Consider the following 20,787-nt stretch of genomic DNA (forward strand, 5'->3'; position numbering starts at 1 on the left):
TGAACCTGGGTCCTTTGGCTTTGCAGGCAAGTGCCTTAACTGGTAAGCCATCTCTCCAGCCCTTATTTAGTTATTTTTAAGAGAGAGAGAGAGAATAGTGTGATATTATTTTTAACATCAATAAATCGGGGATCCCCCCCCTTAGTAAAGTAGCTGGCCTAATTCTCACCTCCCATCTCTTCCCTCCTGTTTCCCACCCCTCTCCCAACCCCCACTTTGCCATCCCACATTGGTAACCCTTCAACGTTCCCAGAAGCCTCTTCCACTGTCTCCTTGGCGCTTGCTCAAGCTCAGTGAGATAGCAACAGTCTCTCCCTGTTGACACACTGGGAACTGAGGATTCAAGAGGGGGCAAGGGACTCCTCTGAGACCCCAGAGCTGGTGAGCTCCAGTGTGGCTTCATGCCACCAAGTGACCAACATGCTGTGAACCTTCAGCTCTCCCCCACGTGTCCAGGCCCAGGCTAGAGCCTGTGCACTTTACCTCGAGGTCTGCGCAAGCTGGGCCTCTGGAACCTTCTTTGCCTGCTTCCTCTGCCCTCCCCCTCACCCATAAGTCTTTCCAAATATGTCACCGATCCTCAAACAGGAGAGACTGTTCCTCAGCCCCTGCCTTTGAACCCGACGGTTCTCTGTGCCAGGCTGCCCGGAGCCCTCCCGCCGCATCCTTTGTTAATTTCTCTATGGTTCCTGTGACCGGGGCTCCGACAATTGTTTTCAGCATGTCACTTCACGGGGTGGCTTCCTGTCCAGGATCCACGGCCACACCGCTTGAGCTGAAAGCCTCCGTCAGTGAGCCACTTCCTGGCTCAGTGCTCCTGGAGAGACAGATCTTGCCATTTTCTGGCTTCTCTACCCAACCCCCAGACTCCCAACTCGTCATCCTCCTGTCTCTGCCTCCGGGGTGGTAAGATTAGGAGCACACCGCCACGTCTGCTTTTCCGTGCCTGCTATTCCGTGAGAGCGTCACCTGGGAGGGTTGTGAGGTTGCTAATGTCAAGAGAACAAAACACTATGCCAGGGCCTGGTACACAGGATTTGTAATCGGTTATTTATTTTGATTTTTATTATTTATGCATTTGAGAGAGGGAAAGAGGCAGAGAGAGAGAATGGGCGCACCAGGGCCTCCAGCCACTGCAAACAAACCCCAGACGCATGCGCCCCCTTGTGCATTTGGCTTACATGGGTCCTGGGGAATCGAACCTGGGTCCTTCGGCTTTGCAGGCAAGCGCCTTAACCACTAAGCCATCTCTCCAGCCCAGTTATTATTATTATGATGATGATGATGATTATGATTTTGTAACCCAGTTCCTGGCCAGCACCTGTGCTGAGCCTGGCAAACAAACCGATGTCATGCAGTTTGTACATTCTGACCAGGCGGCTGTTTTGTCTAGATCTCACGGCGCCAGGCTTCAGGGGCAACGACATTTGGCACCTCCCTCTCAACGGGGCCCTGTGTCTTACCTGTTGAGTGTCTCACACCCCCTTCCCCCGGGAATGCCCTTGTCAGCTGCCCCGTGTGCTCCACATGAGCTCCAGAGACGGGCTGTCCCTGAGCTCAAAGATGAGCCCTCCTCATTAGAATCTACCTCCCTGGCTGCTTCCCTTGGTGGATTTTACAACCAAGACAGCCACTGTGGTTCTGCAAGCTCAGTCTCCCCTTCCACGGAGGCTATGCTGAGGAGGAGCCTGGATTTGCCAACGGACCCTCTGGGAGAGCCCCAGAGCCATGGGCAAACCCACATGGATCCCAGAGAGCGCAGGGCCCATGTATAGCTGCCTCACTGGTCACACATGAGAAAGCTGAGGGCACACGCAGGAGGACACTCTCAGGGCTCCCACCAAGGAAAGTGGGCGCAGTGAGAGGTCTGATTTGGGTCCTCGTGACACCAAAGAGTTTACTGTACTTGGCCATGAGTTATGACTTCATTATTACTAAATCGCTTTTTTTTTTTTTTTTTGGTAGGGTGAAACGGTTTACAATGGAACAAGGGTTGAATTTTATTATTTTTAAAAATATTTTTTAAATTGTATTTATTTATTATTTCATTTATTTATTTTCTTTTTTTATACATTTTTTAAATTTATTTATTTATTTATTTGAGAGTGACAGACACAGAGAGAAAGACAGATAGAGGGAGAGAGAGAGAATGGGCGTGCCAGGGCTTCCAGCCTCTGCAAACGAACTCCAGACGCGTGCGCCCCCTTGTGCATCTGGCTAACGTGGGTCCTGGGGAACCGAGCCTCGAACCGGGGTCCTTAGGCTTCACAGGCAAGCGCTTAACTGCTAAGCCATCTCTCCAGCCCTATTTATTTATTTTCGAGGTAGGGTTTCACTCTAGCTCAGGCTGACCTGGAATTCACTATGTAGTCTCAGGGTGGCCTCGAACTCACGGCGATCCTCCTACCTCTGCCTGGACAACATGGACAGGAGACGGAGCGCTGACCAATTCTCAGAGCCCAGCTCTGCCACATCCGGCCCCAGCGGGCAGGGACGCAGCCACTGTACCTCCTTGTCCTCTCTGTGCGGCGCATGCCTCAGACCCAGTCTTTCAGCCGTCCAGACCCCAGGTACTGGACATTCCCAGCCCCACGGGGAACATGCAGAGTGGAGCCAAGGGGGTCTGGGAACCCTGAGCTGCAAGCCCTCAACAGAAAGCATTTTTTTCCCCCATGTATTTATTGATTGATTTAGACAGAGAGAATGGGTGCATTTAAAGAGAGCATTTTTCTTCATCTATTTATTTATGGATTTAGAGAGAATAGAGAGAGAATGGGTGCACCGGGGCCTCCAGGCACTGCAAACCAAACTCCAGACACGTGCGTCACCTTGTGCGTCTGGCTTCCGCGGGTTCTGGGGAGTCGAACTTGGATCCTTAGGCTTTGCAGGCAAATGGCTTAGCTGCTGAGCCCTCTGTACACCTCTAAAGAGAGCACCTTCATGTTCGCGTGCACACACTCACGAACGCCGTACATGCTACCACACATGCACACACACACAGAAACACCCTGCATGTGACCACACACACGCGCGCGCACACACACACACACACACACACACACACACCTGCCTGCAGTTTTCCTCTGTCACCACCCTGGCATTTTTCCACGGTCGGCCTCAGATGAGATGGGGGTTTCCCACATGGAAGCAGGCCAGGCCCACACCAGGGTGCTGTGGGAGTAACATCAGACACGTTTGTACCTGTAAACCCATCCTAACACGCACAGCTCCTTGCAGCCATGCCCCCGTATAAGGGAGCTAAAGTGCAGCCATGCTTGAGTCCTGACATGGCCACTTGGCTGACCAGGACCATAGGTCAGCTCTGGGCACCTGCCACCACCGAACAGACCTCCTTCCCAGCGTCCCTTCTGCTGTAAAGCCGAGCCAGGGTCTCTCTAAACTGCCACGCTGGCACTCGGTAGCCCCAAGCTCAGGTTGGCCCGGGAGTGAGCGCTTGCACCCCGCGTTTCCAGTGCCCTGTCTATTGGCTGCGTGACCGAGGGCAGGCCCTCCTCTCCTGTACCCCGAGAATCGCTTGTCCTCTCCCACTTAATGGTGACTTGGGGGAGAAAGGCTTGGGTAGCGAGGAACGTGCGTTGGGGGGGGGGGATCCAGTGCATTAACCCTTCCCACCTCTGTCTTCTGGGTGAGCTGGGTGACGAGCTGGGTACCCCGTGAATCTCTGATCTCGGAGTGCTGCTTTGTGTACCCCGCTTGTAAGGAAAAATGAAAGAGAACACCGGACTTGATCTCTACAGACTGTTTATTGAGGTACAGCAAGGGGCAGCAGTTTTCCTGTGGGATGAAGGCTGAGCTGGGCTGGGGTGCAAGTTTATAAGGAGGACCCTAAGAAAAACAGACTGGACCAGATGCAGCAGATCAGGAACTTGTAGCTGTTTGTGTCCTTGTTCAGAATAAGCTTCTTCAGCCAGGAATGTCTTAAGGGAGAACGCGCAGATGGTCCCTGGTCCTTCAAGGCCATCTAGGCTAAGGGGAGCGTATCAATCAGGGGAGGTGCCAGGCTTATCTGGGGCCGAATGCCTCTGCTGTTTCTTTAATACCTTCTAGTCTTAGAGACAGTTATTAACTCTTTAGTTCCCTCTGGTTTTCAGGGAAAGCTATTAACCCTTCACCACGAACACCATATCCTCATTCATTCATTCATTCATTCATTTGCTTTCCCTGTCTCCCAGTCCAGATGGCCGTTGGAAAAGTGGGGGGACGGGCACTCCTGGTAACTGTCTCCTACAACCTCCCCCCCCCACACTGCTCCTGCTCACTGCCTCCAGGACTGTGCTAACACTGTCCCTGAGCACTCAGCTCCCACCATACAGCCCTTGGTTTTTGACCACCTCACTAGTCGGATGTCACCTCCTAACTGATGGGTGGGTCACTGCCTGCACCTCCTAAAAGCCACTTTTTTTGTTTTTTTTTGAGGTAGGGTCTCCCTGTAGCCCAGGCTGACCTGTAATTCACTATGTGGACTCAGGGTGGCCTCGAACTCACGGCGATCCTCCTACCTCTGCCTCCCGAGTGCTGGGATTAAAGGCGCGTGCCACCACGCCCGGCTTAAAAGCCACTTTTTTTTTTTTTCCCCTGACCCTAGATGAACTGCCTAGTTCTGTGTGACCTTGAGCCTGTGAGGTCACTTCCCAGGCTTCAGTGGACCCCTCTCTGTAAACCGGGGGACGGGTGGGGGCCGTCTGCTCCCACCTGGAGAAGAAGCCCTTTGGCCACCTGCAGGCTGGTGAGCCACACGGGGCACTTTTATTTGCACACCTCCTCCCTCTCCTGGAGGCAAGCCAGTAAGTGTGCAAGCCCCTCCTTACCTGCAGGTTTACCTGGCAGTCAGGTGTGGGCCAGTTTCTGTTTGGGGTTTGTTTGTAATTGATTTCACAGAGGTGGGGTGTTGGGCCGGGGGGAACTCCCTGGGCCAGGTGATAGGGGTGAAATCTTGTCAACGGAGTCGCCACCTCCCACAGTGATCAGGTGCAAATTTACCCCCTAGGAAGGAGAACGACCCGGGCAGCCATAGGGACAGGGTGAGCCTGGCAATCAGGTGGGCATCGGTAGGAGTCCAGAGGCCCGAAGGCATCCTATCTACCACCCGCTTCCACTGTGAGGCAGTGCTGGGCTTAAGATTTGGGGAGCCTCTCATATCTCAAGGAGCGGGGGGAGCATGACTGGCTAGGCTATGTCCCCACCTGTGTTTTTGACCTCATTGTTTGAGCTCCCTAACCTGGAGCTCCGGAGCCTTCCAGGGTGTCCTGTAGCCAAGGCTCTTGGCCTGCTCCCCTTCTTACTCAGTGACACTTTCGCACTCGGGACCCCGTGCAGCGTCCCCCACTTCGCGGGGACCTGCGTCTGGCTTGCGCCGTGGCTCCTCTCCCGGCCACAGTCCTTAGTTGCTTTGTGTCACTGTTGGTTTACAGGTAGGTCGCCCCCAAAGCACTTAAATCTGCTACTAGATACCCACGGGTTCAGGGCCTGGGATCCCACGCGTGAGTAAATATTCCTGAAGTAGCCTTCAGTGCACGGTGGGTAATCGAGGAGAGGACATAGGTTTTTGTTTTTGTTTTTTTTGTTTTTTTGTTTTAATTTTTTTGGTTCATTTTTTATTTATTTATTTGAGAGCGACAGACACAGGGAGAAAGACAGATAGAGGGAGAGAGAGAGAATGGGCGCGCCAGGGCTTCCAGCCTCTGCAAATGAACTCCAGACGCGTGCGCCCCCTTGTGCATCTGGCTAACGTGGGACCTGGGGAAGCGAGCCTCGAACCGGGGTCCTTAGGCTTCACAGGCAATCGCTTAACCGCTAAGCCATCTCTCCAGCCCTTGTTTTTGTTTTTTAAGGTGAAGCTAGGGCGTGATGGCTCATGCCTTCACAAAGGAACTTTATTTTTTTTTAATTTGTTTATTTGAGAGAGACAGAGAAGAAGAAGAAGGAGAGAGAGAGAGAGAGAGAGAGAGAGAGAGAGAGAAAGAGAGAATGGGTGTGCCAGAGCCTCTAGCCACTGTAATTCTAGATGCATGCACCCCCTTGTGGATCTGGCTCTTGTGGGTCTTAGAGAATCGAACCTGGGTCATTTGGCTTTGTGGGCAAATGCTTTAACCGCTAATCTATCTCTCTAGCCTGTACGTAGGATTTTATTCATACACACACACACACACACACACACACACACACACACACATATATATATCCCAGAAGGAATTGGATCCATCCACCCCAAGACCGGTTGGGTTGTCTTCAGTAAGTCCTATAAACCTCTGCTTGCCTACCTGTAAAGTGGGGTGGCCTCGAGGATTAGTGGGGGGCAAACCGCCTGCATGTCCCTGCGTGGAGCCACCGGGACTATGTCTTTGTTTCTGCCAGCTCCAAGGGTGGGGTGGTATCTATGGCTCCTTGTGGAGGAGGAACCTACAGACAGCCACAAACACGAGTCATGACTGAAGTCTCTCTTTCCCATCAATACTCTCATGCCGCTGTAATAGCTGAGGCCTAACGGCTCTGTGCCCACCTGGTGCCTGGATTTTTTTTGTTTTTCGAGGTAGGGTCTCACTCTAGCCCAGGCTGACCTGGAATTCACTATGGAGTCTCAGGATGGCCTCGAACTCACGGCTGTCCTCCGGCCTCTGCCTCCCGACTGCTGGGATTAAAAGCGTGAACCACCACACCCGTCTCTCTCTCTTTTTTTTAAAGTATATTTTATTTATTTATTTGAGAGAAAGAGGCAAGGAGAGAGAGAGAAAGAGGGAGAGAATGGAGCGCCAGGGCCTCCAGCCACTGCAAATGAACTCCAGCTGCATGCCCCCCCCCTTGTGCATCTGGCCTGTGTAGGTCCTGGAGAATCAAACCAGGATCCTTTGGCTTTGCAGGCAAATGCCTTAACTGCTAAACCCTATTCTTGTGTGTGTGTGTCTGAGGTAGGGTCTCACTCTAGCCCAGGCTGACCTAAAATTCATTATGTTATCTAAGGGTAGCCTTGAACTCAGCAATCCTCCTACCTCTGCCTCCCGAGTGCTGGGATGAAAGGCGTGCGCCGCCACGCTGGGCTAGGAGCATTCTTTTTCTGTAGCAGAATTATCTTTAAAATGCTAGCAGCAATTACATTCACATATGTGGCCTTTATGCCTGTAGAGCCTTTATGCACGGACGCTCCCCTCTGAGCCTCCCAATGGTGCTGTGAGAGAAAAGGACACAGCTGTTGTCCCTAGGAAACAGAGATTCAGTGAGGGGCCGGGCGTGGTGGCGCACGCCTTTGATCCCAGCGCTCGGGAGGCAGAGGTGGGAGGATCGCCGTGAGTTCGAGGCCACCCTGAGACGACACAGTGAATTCCAGGTCAGCCTGAGCTACAGCGAGACTCTTATCTCGAAAAACCAAAAAGAGGGAGACCCGGAGAGAGATTCACATGACTTTCCCGTGGTCACAAACAAGTGGTCACAACAAGACACACCCCCCATTCTTGCCCCTCGTGTGAGCCCCCAAGCTGCCTCCCAGGGAGCACCCCCTCCCCGCCCCGCCTGCTCACAACAGCATGAGGACCACAATGGCTATGACCATCAGAACTCCAGCCAGGACGCAGAGACCCAAGAAGACGATGTCGCTGATGTCCTGAGCCACCACGGGACCCGGGCCCTCCGGGACCTCCGCCTCATCCCTGGGGGGCGCCTCCTGGAGGTGCTCGGCGGCGGCGGCGTAGGGTCCGAGCCAGTCGGAGCCCGACAGCAAGTGGACAGACGCCTCCTTGCGCCGTGGCTCGCAGCGTACTTCGTACCGGTGGACATCCTCACGGTCCGCCACCGAGAAGTCGATGTACAGCATGCTCACGATCACCAAGGTGTTGTTTCTTCTCTGTGGGGGTACAGACACTCACTGACCCCTGAGGGATCCCCCCACACACACACACACACAAACACACACACACAGGCTCTCCCTGCTCTCCTAGAACAGGCAGGCCTGATTCCACTGCTCAGTCACCGACTCCTTTCCAAACTCAAAGCCTCTGTGCCCTATTTAATAGGCTAATGTTTACTGTGCCTTCAAGGAAGTGAGGGGGGATAGGGATGTAACAGGGCTGGGGAGAGGGCTTACAGGTAAAGGCGCTGGCCTGCAAAGTCAAAGGACCCAGGTTCGATTCCCCAGGACCTACATAAAGCCAGGTGCACAAGGCGGCACATGGGTCTGGAGTTCGTGTGTAGCGGCTGGAGGCCCTGGTGCGCCCATTCTCTCTCTCTCTCTCTTTCAAATAAATTAATTAATTAATTAATTTAAAACACATAAAATAGGCATTAAGGTGCACGCCTTTAATCCCAGCACTTGGGAGGCAGAGGTAGGAGGATCGCTATGAGTTCGGGGCCACCCTGAGACTACATAGTGAATTCCAGGTCAGCCTGAGCTAGAGAGCAAGACCCTACCTTGAAAACCAAAAAAAAAAAAAAAAAAAAAAAAAGGCTGGAGAGATGGCTTAGCGGTTAAGGCCTTTGCCTGTAAAGCCAAAGAATTCCCATTGAATTCTCCAGGACCCCTGTAACCAAAATGCACAAAGGGGCGCATGCGTCTGGAGTTTGTTTGCAGTGGCTGGAGGCCCTGGTGTGCCCATTCTCTCTCTCTCGCTCACTCTGCTTCTTTCCCTCTCTAAAATAATAATACAATTAAAAGATGCCCATTTTACTTTTAAAGAAACTGATGCCCAGACGTTAGCTCCTTTGATGATGTCAACACCATATCTAAGCCAGACCCACCCAATTCTTTTTTTGTTTGTTTGTTTTTGTTTTTTGAGGTAGGGTCTCACTCTAGCCCAGGCTGACCTGGAATTCACTAAGTAGTCTCAGGGTGGCCTTGAACTCACAGCAATCTGAGCGATCCTCATACCTCTGCCTCCCCAGTGCTGGGATTAAAGGCCTGGGCCACCACGCCCGGCTCTCAAAATTCATGTATTAGTCTGCAGTGATGTAGGGATATTCTCCCCACCCACACCAATTCACCTGGCTTCCATTTTTATTTTTATTTATCAGAGAGAGAGAAAGAGGCAGATGGAGAATGGGTGCACCAGGGCCTTCAGCCACTGCAAACGAACTCCAGATGCATGCACCCCTGGTGCACCTGGCTTACATGGGTCCTGGGGACTTGAACCTGTGTCCTTTCGCTTTACAGGAAAATGCCTTTTAAAGGCTAAGCCATCTCTCCAGCCCCATCACTAGGCCTTTTGAGAGAGAGAGAGAGGGTGCCCAGCAGGAGCCCCTTATGCCAACCCATCCTCCCCTTAGGTCCCAGGCAAGTCTGTAGGGAATCACGGTTGAGAGCTACACAAAGCCAGAAAGGGCTGGGCTCTGCACGCAAGAGAAGCTGGAGTCGAGCTGGAGGGATGGCTTAACGGTTAACGTGTTTGCCTGCAAAGCCGAAGGACCCAGGTTCGATTCCCCAGGACCTATGTTAGCCCAGTTGCACAAGGGGGCGCTCATGTCTGGGGTTCATTTGCCTTGGCTGGAAGCCCTGGTGGGCCCATTCTCTCTGTCTCCCTCATTCTATCTCTGTCCAATGCATAAATAAATAAAATATTTTTTTTTTGATTTTTTGAATTTTTTTTGAGGTAGGGTCTCGCTCTAGCCCAGGCTGACCTGGAATTCACTATGGAGTCTCAGGGTGGCCTCGAACTCTCGGCGATCCTCCTACCTCTGCCTCCCAAGTGCTGGGATTAAAGGCGTGCACCACCAGAAGAGAAGCTGGAGTGGCCCGAACCTTTGCCGCAGGACTCAGCATCCTCCCTCATGTCTCCCACCTCCCCTGCCCGGCCTCTGACCTGAGACTCAGTGCCACAGCTGTCAAAGCGGGCCTGGATCCGGAAGTTGCCGCTGACTTCCTGGGCGGTGCAGCTCCGGCTGCCCAGGTAGACCCTGGTGCGTTCCAGAGGGGCCAGTGCCTGGGCAGAGATGAGGATCTGGAAGTCTGTACGGGTGCAGCTCACGTTCATGGGTACCACTGGAGAGCAGGAGGGAGAAGATGCAAGCCTTAGGGCCACAATCTGACCCCATATCCTTAAGTGCTCTGAAGAGGGAAGGGGAGGGACCCAAAGCACTTATGCCAGCCTACAGTGCTCCATGGGAAATATTTATTTTTTAAAAGATTTTATTTTTATTTATTTATTTATCTGGTTTTTTTTTAAATTTTTTATTTATTTATTTGAGAGCGACAGACACAGAGAGAAAGACAGATAGAGGGAGAGAGAGAGAATGGGCGCGCCAGGGCTTCCAGCCTCTGCAAACGAACTCCAGACGCGTGCGCCCCCTTGTGCATCTGGCTAACGTGGGACCTGGGGAACCGAGCCTCGAACCGGGGTCCTTAGGCTTCACAGGCAAGCGCTTAACCGCTAAGCCATCTCCCCAGCCCTATTTATCTGGTTTTTTTGAGGTAGGGTTTCACTTTAGCTCAGGCGGACCTGGAATTCACTATGTAGTCTCAGGGTGGCCTCGAACTCACGGCGATCTTCCCACCTCTGCCTCCCGAAAGCTGGAGTTTAAAGGTCTGTGCCACCATGCCCGTTAGTTTTATTTATTTATTAGAGTCAGAGAGAGGGAGAGAGGGAGAATGGGCACAGCAGGGTCTGTAGCCACTGCAAACAAACTCCAGATGTATGTGTGGCCATGGAGAACCAAACCTGGGTGCCTAGGCTTCCCAGGCATGCGTCTTAACTGCTAAGCCATCTCTCCAGCCCTAGTTTTATTCTTTAATTTTTTTTTTTTTTAAATTTATAGAGAGTAGCCGGCCGTGGTGGCGCACGCCTTTAATCCCAGCACTCGGGAGGCAGAGGTAGGAGGATCGCCGTGAGTTCGAGGCCACCCTGAGACTACAGAGTTAATTCCAGGTCAGCCTGGACCAGAGTAAGACCCTACCTTGAAAAATAAAAAATAAAAATAAAATCTTTAAAAGAAAGCAAACGGAGAGCGGAGAGGAGAGGAGGGTCCCAACCATCCTTCCCTGCACAACAGACCCTGGCCCAGGGAGGTGTCACGGCCCAAGCTCTGAGTGGCAGTGTCACATGCGGTGGGAGTTCAGCTTCTGGTCCTCAGGGTGCCCATGATGCTGGCAGCACCCTCCCTGTCCAGCCTGCACCAAGCTTAGTGCCTGGGGGCTGTGGGACCAATCGTATGTGCACGTGTGCACACAGGGGCAGGGATGCCCGTGCAGAGAAATGGGGGTGGGTGGGAGGAAAATGAGAGGCCCCCCCCCTCCCCCGACAGGCATGGCCCTGGATCCCTCAGCTCTCTCCGGGAAATGCCTCAGACATCCTTCAGCTTGGGGTGTCTGGACAGGGGCGGGATTTATGATCCTGGTGGCGCTGGACCCGGGCGTGTTAACCCTGATTGATGTCTGAGGCTGCCAGCCTTCTGGGCCCCATCTGGAACTGGCTCAGTATGGGAGCCCCTTGTGTGTGACCCTGAGGGACCTCAGGCGGTGGGGGGAGGAGGGGGAGGAAGGGAGGGGGAGTCCTGAAACAGAAGCCAGGCCTTTAGAATGAGGGCCACCCCCACCCCCCCACCATCACCGCTAGAAGCTGTCAAGATCACTTGGCATTGCCGAGGCTGGGGCCCGAGAGTCAGCGGAAGTGAGAGAGACCCCTGGACATTCTCTAGTTCAATCGGGGGAAGAAGAGTCAGAAACCAAAACGGGATGTGCCAACTCAGGTGCAAAGGCTGGGTGTGGAGTCAGAGGAGGGGCCTGTGTCGACAGAGCCATTCTTCCCAAGGGAGGCCTGCTGAGGCTTGTGGGTGGTCTGATCGGGGTTCCTCTCCCAGCCCCCCCCCCCCCACTTCATTACCAAGGGCCCCAGCTCCTCTGCCACCTGGGAGCAAGGAAAAATATAATGATCTTTTGAATGCTGAACAGGCCTGGGCATGTGAGGGAAAGGGTTCTCCAAAGCCAGAGCCAGGCATTGTGATCTGAGTGACCTCACTCTTCCTGACATTGGCACTCACCAGAGGAACCTCACTTTTTTTTTTTTTTAATTTAAAAAATATGGAACGCTTCACGAATTGGCGTGTCATCCTTGCGCAGGGGCCATGCTAATCTTCTCTGTATCGTTCCAATTTTAGTGTATGTGCTGCGGAAGCAAGCACTCCCCCTTTTTTTTTTTTTTTCCTTTTTCCTTTTTTTTTAAAGAGAGAAAGGGGCTGGAGAGATGGCTTAGCGGTTAAGGCACACGCCTCTAAAGCCTAAGGACCACGGTTCAATTCTCCAGGTCCCATGTTAGCCAGATGCACAAGGGGGCGCACACATCTGGAGTTCCTTTGCAGTGGCGACTTAACCGCTGAGCCATCCCTCCAGCCCCTTTGCTGACAGATCTAACTGACATGACAGAAGTTGAAAATGCTCCATCCCAGCTTCCCCACACTCCCCTGCAGCAAGGTGTGGCCTGGTGACAGTTTAGTGAGACGGTGGAGACAAAATCCCCAGAACCTCACAGCCCGGGTAGCCTGGTCTACGTGATGGTGAGCAACAAAGACAGCCTCATGCAGGCTGGAAGGCAAGGACGGACACCCAATGTCATCCTCTGGCCTCCATATATGCACGATGGCACACACACTCATATACACACACACACCAACAAACAAAATGACATTGTACTGGTGTGACTCAGGTGTCCCCTATAAACTCAGGTGTTCTGAACGCTAGGTTCCCAGCTGATGGAGATTTGGGAAATAGCGCCCCTGGTGATGTCCTCCCTCTGCTCATGCCATCGTTTTCCCCTGCCATCGTGGAGCTTCCCCTCGAGTCTGTAAGCCAAAATAAACCTTTTATTCCCCCCCTATAAGCTGCTCTTGGTTGGGTGATTTCTGCCAGCAATGTGAACCTGACTGCAATAGACATCCAAGAAAAAGTCTTCCATGGGCTTCGGAAATGCTTTTGCTTTTCTGATAGATAAAGGACATTTTTGGCTGGCCCTTCTACCGTCTTCCAGCCTTGGCCATGGACATGATGCCTGAAGTCTGTGGTTGCCATGTTGTAATCATGAAGCTCAGTATCATAGAGTTAAGAAGTTAAAAAGTGCCGAGTTGGGGGCTGGAGAGATGGCTTAGTGGTTTAGGTGCTTGCCTGCAGAGCCTAAGGACCTAGGTTCGATTCCCCAGTACCCACATAAACCAGCTGCACAAGGTGATGCATGTGTCTAGAGTTCCTTTGCACTGGCTGGAGGACCTGCTGTGCCCATTCTCTCTCTCTCTCTCTCTCTCTCTCTCTCTCTCTGTGCCTCTTTGTTTCTCTCTGGCTCTCTCTCTCAAATAAACAAATAAATAAAATATTTTTTAAAAAAAGAAGTGTGCTGGGCATGGTGGCGCACGCCTTTAATCCCAGCACCCGGGAGGCAGAGGTAGGAGGACCACCATGAATTCGAGGCCACTCTGAGACTACATAGTGAGTTCCAGGTCAGCCTGGGCTAAAGCAAGACTCTACCTCAAAAATAAATAAGTAAATAGATAAATGAAAGAAGTGCTGGGCTGGAGGGATGGCTTAGTGGTTAAGGCATTTGCCAACAAAGCCAAAGGACCCAGGTTCAATTCCCCAGGACCCACGTGAGCCAGATGCACAAGGGGGCGCATGCATCTGGAGTTTGTTTGCAGTGACTGGAGGCCCTGGTGCTCCCATTCTCTCTCTCTCTCTCTCTTCCCCTCTTTCTGTGTCAAATAAATAAATAAAAATAAAATATTTAAAAGAAGAAGTGCTGAGTCCCTGAACCAATACAGTTAGCTGTCTGTCTACCGTACTGTAGGACGGAAAAATTAAGTGTATCCTCTCACCACCCTGGCGTATTTGCGCAGCAACCCTGGAAAGGGGGGATCCACCGCAAGTGTGGGGGGTGGGATTAGGAATCACCATGGAGACCAAAGCTACAGAAGGAGGGTCAAGTGGCCGTGGAGATCAGTAAGTGAATGCCGCGTTGGAGAAGTCTCAAAAGACCCCGAACTGGGCAACCAAGGAGGAGCTAGATCGTTTAGGGACACAGCGGTGGGATACGGAAAGGAGATTGGCCACCCCCCCTGGCAGTGCCCACACCCTCATGCCCAGCTGACCTCCGATGTAGGCCACAGAGAAGCCCCTGCCCGAGGCGCTACGGTCCGTGTGCAGCACAAGCAGGAGGTGGTTGTGGCTCGAGGTGACCGGCAGTGGCCGGTGGTCACCGCACCACTTCCCCAGCAGCGGCGCCTCCTCGGTGGCCCCGTCGAAGGCCGCCAGGTGGTCGAAATCGCAGGTCCTGGTCAGTCTGTTGGGCTCTTCCAGGCCCAGGTCCAGGACAAACACCTTGACCTGGTAGCCAGGGGGCAGGCGGATGGTCCAGTGGCAGCGGATATTGTTGGGGTAGGAGCCGGGGTATTGCGGGCTGGAGAAGTTGCCGCGCACGGCCGTATACACCTCCTGGCATTCTCCTGGGAGGAAGTGGGGCACGGTGGGGGGGGGGCAGTGGGAGGAGGAAGGGTGAGGGCACTCTGCAGTGACAGCCAAGTCTTGCAGCTACCTGACCACTGTGGGCACAATGGCCAGAAAGGCAGACAACTGGTCCCTAAGCATGATTAGCTGAGAGCTGGGACTTGTATGAGTGATGGCCTCTTAGGAACTCAACAATAATTCCTAATCCTGTCCCCAAAGTCTAAACTCTCTGTTGGATACACTGGGTACCCCAGGACCTAGTCTTGTGCCTTTTTCTCACTGCCCCATGGCTATGGTTTGAAACAAAAAATAAAAATAAAAAAATGTCTCCCAAAGGCCAATCCATTAAAGGCTGGGTCCCCAGCCTGGGGTGCTGTTGGGACAGGGTGCGACCTAACTGTTCATGGAGAGACTGTTGGAACCCAGGACCTTCCTGGTTTTCTCTGTTTCCTGGCTACTGTAAGAAGAGCGCCTGGGGGCTGGAGAGATGGCCTAGTGGTTAAGACATTTGCTTGCGAAGCCAAAGGACCCAGGTTCAATTCTCAGGACCCACATAAGCCAGATGCACAAGGGGCACGTGCATCAGGAGTTCGTTTGCAGTGGCCAGTGGCCCTGACGTGCCCACTCTCTCTCTGTCTGTCTTTCTTCTATATCTCTGCTTGCAAATAAATAAAATTTATATATATTTATATTTATATATACATACATATAAAAAAGAGGAGCGCCTGGCTCTGCCACGTGCAGCCCACCATGACAGTCTGTTTTACCAGTACCCAGAGATGGCTGACCAGGGCTGGAGAGATGGCTTAGAGGTTAAGGTGCTTGCCTGAGAAGCCTAAAGGACCCAGGTTCAATCCCCCAGGACCCACGTAAGCCTGAAGCATAAGGTGGCGCATGCATCTGGAGTTTGTTTTCAGTGGCTGAAGAACATGGCATGCCTATTCCTTCTCTATGTATTTGCCTCTTGCTCTCTCAGAAATAAATATAAATATAAATTTATATATATATAATATATGTATATATTTTATGGAGTTCGTATGCAGCGCTGCAAATATATTATATATAATATATATTATATTATATACATGTGTATGTTTATGTATATTATATATATATAAAAGATAGGGCTGGAGAGATGGTTCAGCAGTTAAGGCGCTCCCCCCACTTTTTTAGTTTTATTTATTTATTTGAGAGAGAGAGAGAGGAGAGAATGGGTGCACCAGGGCCTCTAACTGCTACAAACAAACTCCAGATGCATGCGCCACCTTGTGCATCTGGCTAACGTGGGTCCTGGGGGAATCGAACCTGGGTCCTTTGTCTTTGCAGGCAAGTGCCTTAAGTGCTAAGCTAAGAAATCTCCAGCCCAGAAGGCACCATCTTAATCAGGCCTTGGCATTGCCCTGAAAGGGTTATACTTAAACTTTTTTTTTAGTTTTTTTGAGGTAGGGTCTCACTCTAGCCCAGGCTGACCTGGAATTCACTATGGAGTCTCAGGATGGCCTCGAACTCACGATGATCCTCCTACCTCCGCCTCCCGAGTGCTGGGATGAAAGGCGTGCGCCACCACGCCCGGCTTTTTTTTTTTTTTTTTTTTGGACATAGGGTCTTGCTCTAGCCCAGGCTGACCTGAACGTTTTATACAGAGTACAGAAAGCCCAAGACCCCAAGGCAGCAGGCAAGCGTGACCCTCCCCACTCTGAGCATAGCATGCATGGTCATCCGTGGAGGCTCCTCCTACCTGAGAAGTAGTGGGCCTTGAACCCTCGGCCTCCTATGTTGAAGTCAGACTTGAAAACTACTTGCAGCTCAGGGCCCAGGGACACAAGGGTCGGGGGCCTGGTGCGGCCACAGTAGTAGTGGCCGCGGGCCGGGCCAGATGCCCCCAGCACCGCCACATAGTCATAGGAGCACTGCTCACTGCCCTCCACCTGGAAGTCCACAAACACCAGCTTGATGGCAGCGGATCCCATGGCCCGGATCAGCCAGCGGCACTCCACATTGTTGGGGTAGTTGTTGGGGTATTCGGGGCTGCTGAGGACCCCCGACAGGCCAGTCAGGACGCCACCACACGTATCTGCAAGAAAGTCCACTTGAGGGCTGGAGAGATGGCTTAGCGGTTAAGTGCTTGCCTGTGAAGCCTAAGGACCCCGGTTCGAGGCTCGGTTCCCCAGGTCCCACGTTAGCCAGATGCACAAGGGGGCGCACACGTCTGGGGTTCGTTTGCAGAGGCTGGAAGCCCTGGTGCGCCCATTCTCTCCCTCTCCCTCTATCTGTCTTTCTCTCTGTGTCTGTCGCTCTCAAATAAATAAATAAATAAAAATATTTAAAAAAAAAAAAAAAGGAAAGTCCACTTGAGCTGACCTCCTCCTCCTGGGAAATAAGATACACCCAAGAACTGCACCCACCGGGCATCCGCTGTGGGTGCTGGGGATGGACCTGTGGACCAGAGCTTTCTTAATCTCCTGCTTGTGCCGACATACCAGAGGCCTCTGGTCTTGGCCTCAGGAGAAAGGAGGATAGTTATTGCACAGAAGCCTGAGGAGACAGGAGGCAACAACAGAGGCGTGTATCAGGCCCAGCCACACTGTATGAAGCACGTGGCAGGTGACAGGTCTGTTTGAGTATCTAGGGTGTAAGTTCCCTATGTCAGGGCGCATGTAGTGAAAGGCTCCAAGAGGGATGGAGTGGCTTGCTGCACATACTCTTGGCCCTGCCACCCTGGGGTCTGGGCAAGGATCTTGGCCAAGAAATGCGGGTGAAACCCTAGGGTATCACCAGCAGGAATAGTGGGGGTTTCCCCTACGTCCTGATGACATGTCGCCGGCTAAAAAGGACAAGGGTTGAGGAGCACCACGGGCCTCTTTTCTGAAGATCGTGAGTTAGGATCATCAGAGGTCATGGAGGGCCAGGCGTGGTGGCACATGGCTTTAATGCCAGCACTTGGGAGATAAGAGATAGGAGGAGGGCTGGAGAGATGGCTTAGCGGTTAAGCGCTTGCCTGTGAAGCCTAAGGACCCCGGTTCGAGGCTCAGTTCCCCAGGTCCCACGTTAGCCAGATGCACAAGGGGGCGCACACGTCTGGGGTTCATTTGCAGAGGCTGGAAGCCCTGGCGTGCCCATTCTCTCTCTCTCCCTCTATCTGTCTTTCTCTCTGTGTCTGTCGCTCTCAAATAAATAAATAAAAATTAAAAAAAAAAAAAAAGAGATAGGAGGATCCCTGTGAGCTCAAGGCTTGCCTAGGACTACAGAGTGAGGTCCACGTCAGCTTGGGCTAGAGTGAGACCCTACCTCAAACAAACAAACAAAGAAAAGGTCTGGAGAGATAGCTCATCTGGCCCTTGCCTGTGAAGCATAAGGACCCAGGTTGGATTCTCTAGATCCCACGTAAGCCAGGTACTCAGGGTGGCGCATACATCTGGAGTTCGTTTGCAGTGGCTGGAGGCCCTGGCGCGCCCATTCTCTCTCTGTGTCTCAAATAATAAATAAATAAGGTAATGGAGGGAGGCCTGGGAGCATTGTGGCCCTATGATTCCATAGAGATGGTAGATGGTCCCTGTGTCCCCACAGGCTGTGCTTGGGAACAAAGCCATCAGGCCGCCATGTGGCCGGCACAGAGATGCAGCCTGATCACCTCTGTGGGTTCCACCCGGACCACCGGACCCCAACAGCATTGGGGAGTGCTCCTGACCTTTCTGGTAGGTGGCGGAAAAGCCGTGGCTGGCCACGTGCTTGTCGGAGTGAAAGACAACGGCCATGACGTGCCAGGAGGATGTGAAGGGAGGTGGGGGCACCCGGCCGCAGAACCTGCCCAGAAGGTTGCCCTTGTCCCCCGAGGCGCCGTTGTAGATCTCCAGGAAGTCGAAGCCGCAGGTCTCCTGGTACTCAAGGTCAAAGGTGTGGAAGGCCAGGAGCACGGAGGAGCCCTCGGCCACCACGATCAGCCAGCTGCACTCCGTGTTGTAGGGGTACAGTCTCGGGAAGTTGGGGCTCGAGAAGTTTCCAGAAGGCGCTGAGAGCACACCCCCACATTTGACGCCTAAGGAAAAGTGCAAAGGGCAGCTCAGAGAAGGGAATGAGAATGAATGCAGCCCCCCCCATCCCACAGCAATCCACAAATGTGGGACCGTCCTTTTTTTTCTGGTATTTATTTATTTATTTATTTACTTATTGGGGAGAGAGAGATTGAATGGGCACGCCAGGGCTTCCAGCCACTGCAAACACAGGAATCAGGACTCGCAAGCAGACAGATGTCGGATCCAATGTGCCAGGGGCACCGTGTGCCATAGTGAGGAATTTGGTGCCCTTGGCTGCAGCGAGCGGAAGGTGCTGCCGGACTCTGCAGAGAGCTGTGTCCAGAGAGCTGTGTCCTTCTCAGGGCAAGCTGGTCACACTTTCTGGGGGGCCGTTCCCCTTTTCCCACAGCAGGTTGCCTAACCTCTCTAGCTCTCCATTTGTCCGTCTGTGAAAGGGAAGCTTATGACCACCGGGAACTTTGCTGTGGAGGGTAACGCCATCACGTACGGGTGGGGGGGGGGACCTCGAGCAGATAGCAGGAATAAATAATTAAATGTCCTCTCCCCACATTTCAGAAGTAAGTTCACCCTTAGCTCAGCCCCCTCCATCGGGCCCACTGCTTTCTTTTTTTTTCTTTTTTAAAAATATCTTTAAATTTTTATTTATTTATTTACTTATTTGAGAGCGAGAAACAGGCAGAAAGGGAGAGAGAGAAAATGGGCGCACCAGGGCCTCCAGCCACTGCAAACGAACTCCAGACACAGGCACCACCCCCGACCTTGTGCATCTGGCTTACGTGCGCTCTGGGGAATCGAACCGGGGTCCTTTGGCTTTGCAGGCAAATGCCTTAACCGCTAAGCCACCCCTCCAGCCAGGCCTACTGCTTTCTGGTTTGAGCTTCCCAAGCCCCTGACCCTACCGATCTCTCCTCGCATCCTTCCAGTTGCCAAAGCACCTACCTTCCATGGCCTGGGTCCCCGGTCCCGGGCCCAGAAGTACCCCTGCCAGGAGCAGGCAGATCCCCAGTTCTGTCACCATCTCTTCACCAGGGGTACCCTTAGGGCTGTGGCACTCGGAGGCCGGGATCTAAGGGCTTGTGTGGGAGGGGTGAGGGGGGTAAGAGAGGCGAGGCTGGAAAGGCCTTCAAGTTAATGGTAATATGAATAATTCACTGGCCCTTGAATTAGTAAGCTGATCCCCAAGGTGCTTCCTTCGCTGCATGCTAAGGTGACGGATCTGGTGTCACCGCGTTGACACGTTCTGAGATCCGCAATGACCGCCTGTTCCAGAAAGGGCTCGAGTAGCCTGGACCTCGCGGTGGTTTGAACTTATGCGTTCTGAATGCTTGATGGCAATTTGGTGGAGGTGGAGCCTTGCTGCAGGAGGTGTATCTGGGGAGTGAACTTTGAAGTTTTTTGTTTGTCGGTTTGTTTTGTTTTGTTTTTTTCAAGGTAGGGTCTCACTCTGGCCCAGGCTAGAGTGAGACCCTACCTCAAAAAACCAAAATAAATAAATAAATAAATAAATTTTAAAAAGAGTATTGATCTATGGGCTAGAGAGATGGCTTAGTGGTTAAGTGCTTGCTTATGACGCCTAAGGGCCCCGGTTCGAGGCTCGGTTCCCCAGGACCCACGTTAGCCAGATGCACAAGGGGGCGCACGCGTCTGGAGTTCATTTGCAGTGGCTGGAGGCCCTGGCGCGCCCATTCTCTCTCTTGCTGTCTGCCTCTCTCTCTCTCTCTCTCTCTCTCTCTGTTGCTCTCAAATAAATAAAAATAAACAAATGAAAAACTTTTTTAAAAAGAGTATTGATCTGGATCTGCATGTAAGCCAGCTGTCACGTCTTGGTGCAAATGTCACAGCTGTGCGCACACGGCTATCCCAGGGATGGTGAGCCTGTCTGTGTACATTTCCGTGGACATCGCACCGTGCATGAATATCTGTTGGCTGGTGTGCAGTGCTATGAGAATAGATGTTGCCATTGCTTAGAGACCTTATGCACCTGTGTGTGTGTGTGTGTGTGTGTGTGTCTGTCTGTCTGTACATCTGTGGGGGTACACACCTAGAACTGGGGTGTTTCTCTAAGCTAGTTTGGTCTCCCTGTCATTGATTGCTGGGCACAGGGCTAGAGTTCAGGGGTCATCAAGGGTGTTGCTGAGTGTCTGTCTCCCTGTCCCAAAGAGGCCAATGGAAGGGCTGTGGCAGAGGGTGATGGGGGAGGGAGACAGGCCTACCCGTGGGAACTCGTGTCGGGGTCTCAGGAGCCATGTCACAGCTCCCCCGGGCTATGTGTGCGGATCTGAGGACACTTCCAAGGAACACGAGTGGTCAGGAGACGGAGGGGGAAGGGGA

The 20,787-nt window shown here is 52.6% G+C and overlaps 1 protein-coding gene and 1 non-coding gene across 2 annotated transcripts; both read right to left on the reverse strand.

The window, feature by feature from the left end:
- Nucleotides 1–7,528: 7,528 nt before the first annotated feature.
- Nucleotides 7,529–19,474, reverse strand: Cdcp2 (CUB domain containing protein 2). Its single transcript, XM_045139387.1, has 6 exons — nt 19,396–19,474; nt 18,111–18,458; nt 16,161–16,496; nt 14,068–14,421; nt 9,804–9,982; nt 7,529–7,855 (listed from the first exon to the last, which is right to left on the reverse strand). The coding sequence occupies exons 1-6, from the start codon at nt 19,472–19,474 to the stop codon at nt 7,529–7,531; spliced, it is 1,623 nt and encodes a 540-aa protein (XP_044995322.1).
- LOC123456412 lies at nt 12,011–12,117 on the reverse strand. The gene has a single exon (XR_006634513.1). It is a non-coding gene; the product is annotated as a U6 spliceosomal RNA (small nuclear RNA).
- Nucleotides 19,475–20,787: the final 1,313 nt, after the last annotated feature.

Source organism: Jaculus jaculus, chromosome 21, assembly GCF_020740685.1.
Source record: "Jaculus jaculus isolate mJacJac1 chromosome 21, mJacJac1.mat.Y.cur, whole genome shotgun sequence".
Lineage (NCBI taxonomy): Eukaryota > Metazoa > Chordata > Mammalia > Rodentia > Dipodidae > Jaculus > Jaculus jaculus.

Bases quoted from the DNA above. Each gene is read 5' to 3' on its own strand.
- Cdcp2 (XM_045139387.1), bottom strand. From the start codon at position 19,474: ATGGTGACAGAACTGGGGATCTGCCTGCTCCTGGCAGGGGTACTTCTG. The intron at 18,459-19,395 runs GTAGGTGCTTTG...ACTTTTCCTTAG, and splicing joins GGGGACCCAGGCCATGGAAG to GCGTCAAATGTGGGGGTGTG. The intron at 14,422-16,160 runs GTAGGAGGAGCC...ACTTCCTCCCAG, and splicing joins CAAGGCCCACTACTTCTCAG to GAGAATGCCAGGAGGTGTAT.